General features: G+C 38.2%; 1 protein-coding gene across 1 annotated transcript; it reads right to left on the bottom strand.

The window, feature by feature from the left end:
- Positions 1-2,636: 2,636 nt before the first annotated feature.
- LOC132117363 (E3 ubiquitin-protein ligase TRIM39-like) lies at positions 2,637-5,266 on the bottom strand. Its single transcript, XM_059526617.1, has 7 exons — positions 5,196-5,266; positions 4,473-5,023; positions 4,252-4,347; positions 3,929-4,162; positions 3,707-3,845; positions 3,549-3,575; positions 2,637-3,434 (listed from the first exon to the last, which is right to left on the bottom strand). The coding sequence occupies exons 1-7, from the start codon at positions 5,248-5,250 to the stop codon at positions 2,887-2,889; spliced, it is 1,650 nt and encodes a 549-aa protein (XP_059382600.1). The 5' UTR covers positions 5,251-5,266; the 3' UTR covers positions 2,637-2,886.
- Between the last annotated feature and the right edge of the window lie 532 nt (positions 5,267-5,798).

The following is a 5,798-nucleotide window of genomic DNA, read 5'->3' as shown; positions in this document are numbered from 1 at the left end:
AGTGGGGTTGTTCAGATCCAGCTGCAAAGCAAAGGACAAGCTTGTGGAGATGCAGAGCTTGATGGGAAGACCAACTCTGATGATGGGAAGACTGCACTTTCCAACTTAAACAATGATACTGCTCCCCTGACAAGTATTGATTATGACATTATTGAACAATCATTGTCAATACTGCAACCATTCAAACTCGCAACAACAGAGATGTCAGAGGAAAAGAGAGTGTCTGCTTCAAAGCTTATACCACTGTACAGGATGTTGCAGCAAAAGCTTGCACAGAAAAAAGGAAATGCAACGCAGGAATCAACTGTTCAATTAGGTAGGCCACAATGACCATACTACCCATGTGATTGGCCATAACTGTCATATTATTGTCATTATTATAAATATGTGTTTCTCCTGTTTTGGCTCATAGGCTCACATCTGCAAGAAGGTCTGCACTCCAGATGTGGAGGTTATGAGAGTTTTAGAGCCTTGGCACTGGCTACACTGCTGGACCCAAGGTTCAAAAATGTGGCATTTGGAAATGCTGCCAAAGCCCAGGAAGCTGAAAAGCATATCACACTGGAGTGTGCTTCACTGATGCGTTCAAACACAAATCCTGGTGAGCAGTTTCAGTCTGTGTTATGTTATGTAATCTGAATCATGTAATATAATATATCCTTCATATATGCCGTCAGTTTAGGATTTGTTACTAATTGCTGTTTTCATTTTTATTCAGACCCAGAAATGTCAACATCACACCCATCATCATCATCATCACCATCAACATCAACACCAGTAGAAACACAGGACAGTTTATGGGAACTTTTTGATACTCGCATCCATCAAACCAAGATGATACACAATGCTACAGCTGATGCCACAGTGGAAGTGAAAAAATACATCAACGATGCGTATTTGCCCAGAACTCATGATCCACTAACTTACTGGAAAGAGAGAGCAGTAATCTTTCCTCATTTGTATGTCCTTGCAAAAAAATATCTTTGTATGCCAGCAACAAGTGTCCCTTGTGAGAGGATTTTTTCAAAGGCTGGAGAAATTATCTGTAAAAAAAGAAGTAGGCTAAGTCCTTCCACAGCAGATAAATTAATATTTTTGAATAAAAATCTCTAAAAAAGTGAGACATTGTGGCTTGATTTCTTTTATTAATATTCATTTTTCATGACCAAAATAACATTATGCACAGTGAGGAGCCTATAGGTTACAAGCTTCACATATTAGAACATTATAATAATAAAAAAACAACACATTTTTTTAATTGCTCGTCAAGGTTGTTTCAGATCAACACCTGCAAGTGACCACTAGGTGTCACCGTTGAGACGGGTGTCGGATTGATTCGAAGCCTCGAAACAATATGGCACATTTGGTTCAACTGTTTCATTGGTTCACGAGGCCTCGATTTTGCCATCACTACATGACACACAGGAGCGAGGAGCAAGAAGACGCAGGATATTTCTTCAACATTATTTTTTTTAATTCAAAGATGTGGAATTACAAGGAGTATGGAGGAGATGACATTTACAACAGCCGACAGAGAATTGTGAACAGGGAACACTTTAAATACACATAAGAGGATAATGGGATAACGAGACACACATGGGATAAATGGAAACACATAGAAAACACCTGGAATCAAATTAATCAACATGAGGAAGAAAACTGGGTCACAGGGAGAAAAACATACACAATACATGGAACAGTGTCTGACAGGCAAGTGCCTAAGCTCGCTCGTCCAGGGTGGCCCAAACACAATAAAGAGATATATATTTTTGTTATTATATGGGCTACCTACAACAGTAAAAGAACCTTTTGAATGAGACACAACTAATGTGTAGTGTGAGAGCGGCATGGCTTGTGAGACATACCAATGGTAACTAAGGAGGGGGGGTTTTGCGAAGGGTCAATTACATTATGTCTGAAATCTATGTTCCCAGTAACTAGGGAACACAAAGCCATGTTTATATAGAGAGCTATACATCCATCTAGTGGTTACACCATGGTATTACATATGATAAAGTGTTCATACTTAAAGGTACATATAGTACTGTAAAATATATTTATTTTAATATATATATATATTTTTAATGGTCCCTTGTGCCATCTCATTCAGAAAATCCATGTGAATATTCTGTGTTATTTATCACTAATATTTCTGATGATTGTTAGTGAAATACAACAACGTACAAGTTATGCGCATGTAATTGTCCAGCCCTAATTTTAATTATACACTCTGCTGTACCATAAACATTTTAAAATACATTTCTCTCACAAGTCTGTCACATAGGCATACATGTGAGTATCAGATATGTTCACCTACTGTGTGTCTTAAAAAGAGTCTCAGAAAAAATATTGTTTATTAAAAAGTTAAAAAGCTTTCAGACTGTTGTTTATCAGTTCAGATTAACTTTCACAGAAAAACAGAAGCCCCCACAATGATTGCCCCCAGGTGGCTGGACCCAGCAGGTCATATACCCAACCCTCTCCATGTAATCTAATGGGATGTGAGAAAAACAAAAACAAAAATGGATGATTTTGAAAAAAGGATGCAAACGTCAATATGCAGTAGTTTACAAATCAAACGTTTTTGGGTTCAAAAGACAAAAAGTAATCGATAATCTGTTACTGTAATCATAGTATAGCCTATGTGTGAAAGGGATACAGGATGGTGTTTTACTGCCGTTAACGTTAATTCGAGCTGTAAAGTTCAATTTTACAGATAACAATAATAACAGATTTTCAAAGCTAAAACATCAGATAGAAAACATTATGATATTAACATTTTATCATTTTACTAATAGCAGCTGCATACAACATATCCGACTTTCAGATGAAAATGTATTACACTGCTTTGTTTTCATTGTTTATTTCACTATCTGGGTTGTAAATTCATCCATTGTAGTTGAAAGGTGAGATGATCATTGGTGCTGAATCTTTACCAGTATCGTCAGGAAAGGGGCAAAAATATGAATATAGTCGATTAGTGAAAGACTGACCAGTGAAAGAGTAGATATGAGATCTGGACTCTACATCATAGAAGGAGACAAGACCCTCCTCATAATCCACAAACACCCCCACCTTCTGTGGCTTCACTCTCAGAGACAGAAGGACATAGGAATCAGTACAAGCCCAATATTCATCACCATTCCTCAGAGCCACAGTCCAGAATCCATTCTCAGGACACACTCTGATCTTTCTCTTCCTGTTAATAGATTCTCTGGCCACTCCTAAATCCCACATATTCTTTCCCTTCACCTGCACTTCAAAATAAAATCTTCCTGACAAGAATCCCTCTTTTCCCAGGACAGAGGCACACTTATCAAACCGCTCTGGGTAATCTGGGAGTTTGTGCTTAATGTCTCCATGTCTCACTTGTTTTCCATCATTAGACAGAATGAGTTTTGGATAAGCTGTGTCAGGATCCAGAGTCACATCCACTGAGAAAGAAATCAGATAATACATTTGAACAAAGATCTCCATAAGTGTTTGGCAGAATAAATGTTAATTATCACTAAACTATTTATGTGAAGATGAAAAATCACACATTGTACCTGCATACTGCTGCATCTTCCTCAATACTGGGAAGTGAAAGAATAATAAAAATATTTTCTATTTTTTGTATAAAAAACTATTGTTTTGTCTCAGAAGTAATTTTGTACAGTTAAATGAGCATCTAATGAAATGTGTTCTGTATTTGATATTGACCTACCAGTTAGACTGAGTTTCTGGTCTAGAGTTTCCTGCAGCTGAGTCAGAGCTCTCCTCAGAGTCTCCACACTCACATCAGTGTTCATTCTGATCTCAGGCCGGTTCCTGGTGTGTGGAGGACTGCACAGGGATGGATCAATCTACAGCAGGAGAGAGGAGAAATCCCTCAGCTTGAGGAGTGTGAGTGTTGTCCTGTGATGTGAGCAGACAGAGAGACACTGACCTGTAGGAGCTGGAGGTGATCCTCAGTGTGTAAGAGATGATCCAGCTCAGTGCTTCTCAGCTTTAGCTCAGTGATTTCCTGCTGCAGCTCTTGAATGAGCTCTTCATCCTGTTTCTCTGCTGCTTTCTTCGTCTCCTCCATCATCTCCAGCAGCTCAGTCTGACATCTCTCAATGGAGTGTATCAGATCACTGAAGAGCTCAACACTGGCTGCTTTCTCTCGCTCTGCGCTTTTCTGAAATAGTTATATTTTTAAATAATTGGCTTCATTTACAGTATCAAACTTAAACATTATTCATTAAAGATTTAACATCTTTAGCTCACTTTTCTGAGTTTTGCGAAGTATTTAATGCCTTGAATCTTCTCGATTCTGTCCTGGATCTTCTGCTGCATGGCTTTCTGTGTCCTCATTAGCTGAGTCTATAGAGAGACAGAAACATAGAAACATTTGATCAAATCAGCATTTTCCATCTTCTGACAAAAGATCTAGCTGCATAATTTAAAATGAGGTTATTGGAATACGTTTTGATGTTAGTAAATCTTGCCTTCTTCACTTTACTCTCCTCCTCTAGAGGAACAGTGTTGTGAGTCTTGTGGTCTCCGTCAGTGCAAAACACACACACACGTGTCTGATCATCTCTACAGAACAGCTCCAGAGGTCTCTCGTGTTTCTGGCATATATAGTCATTTATATTCTCCACAGGGTCCATCAGTTTGTGTTTCTTTAAATAGATTTTGTGATGAAACTCCAGGTGAGTTTCACAGTAAGAGGCCTGACACAGCAGGCAGGATTTCAGGGCTTTCTTTTTTCTTTCATCACAGACGTCACAGAGAACTTCAGATTTACTCAAACTGGACTTTTTTTGAAAGAGCTGTGCAACCTCCCTAAGAGCTGTGTTGATCTTGAGGTCAGGTCTTTTACTGAATGTTTCTTTACACAATGGACATCTGCACTGTTGACTGTTCTCCCAGCACTGGTTCAAGCAGCTCTTACAGAAGTTGTGTCCACATGGAGTGCTGACTGGATCAGTAAACACATCCAGACATACTGAACACTGAAGCTCCTCAGCCAGAGAACCAATGGAGGATGACATATCTTAAAACAAGAGAAATAATTAAAATATATCACCTCAAGTTCTTGTCTACGCATGTTAGATCATATTTAAAGTATATTATTACTTGTACAGTAAAAAAAAGAAGCTGTGATGCTAAGACAAGTTTTTTTTTTCGTTTGCTTTATCCAATTAAACTTTTAGTGATTAACTTACTTGGAGGGATATCCATACTCTCTCTGTTTTGTTGTGATTGAAAAAAATCTGCCATTGCTCTGCTTTTCTTTAGGCCCCGCCATGAAAAAAACAAAAAAAAACAAAGTCACAGCACATGTTTCATTTCACAGCATAGAACCCCCCCCCCCCTCCTCCAAAAAAAGAAAAGTAAAAACCCCTTTTTTCCCATAATATTTCTCAAATCAAACCAACAAAATGGTATTTTAATGTTAGTCGAAAACTATTGTACACACAATACTATTGTATACAAATTCTCACAATTATATTCCTTCTTAGAGAAAAATGGTATCTGTGAGGATTTCCAGTCAGGATTTAGACCGTATCATAGTACTAAGACTGCTTTCCTTAGAGTTCCAAATGATCTGCTCTTATCATCTGATTATGGTTGACTGCCATCAGTTCCTAGCAGTGAATGAAGAGGTATCATATCGATCACAAGTGCAGTATGGAGTACCTCAAGGCTCAGTACTAGTGCCATTACTCTTCACGCTTTACATATTACCCTTCGAAGATATCATCAGGAAACACGGTGTTAGCTTTCACTGTTATGCTGATGATACTCAGCTCTATATTTCTTTGTGG

The sequence above is a fragment of the Carassius carassius genome, chromosome 3 (genome assembly GCF_963082965.1).
Source record: "Carassius carassius chromosome 3, fCarCar2.1, whole genome shotgun sequence".
Taxonomy (NCBI): Eukaryota; Metazoa; Chordata; class Actinopteri; order Cypriniformes; family Cyprinidae; genus Carassius; species Carassius carassius.
This window is presented reverse-complemented; position numbering and strand designations above follow the sequence as displayed.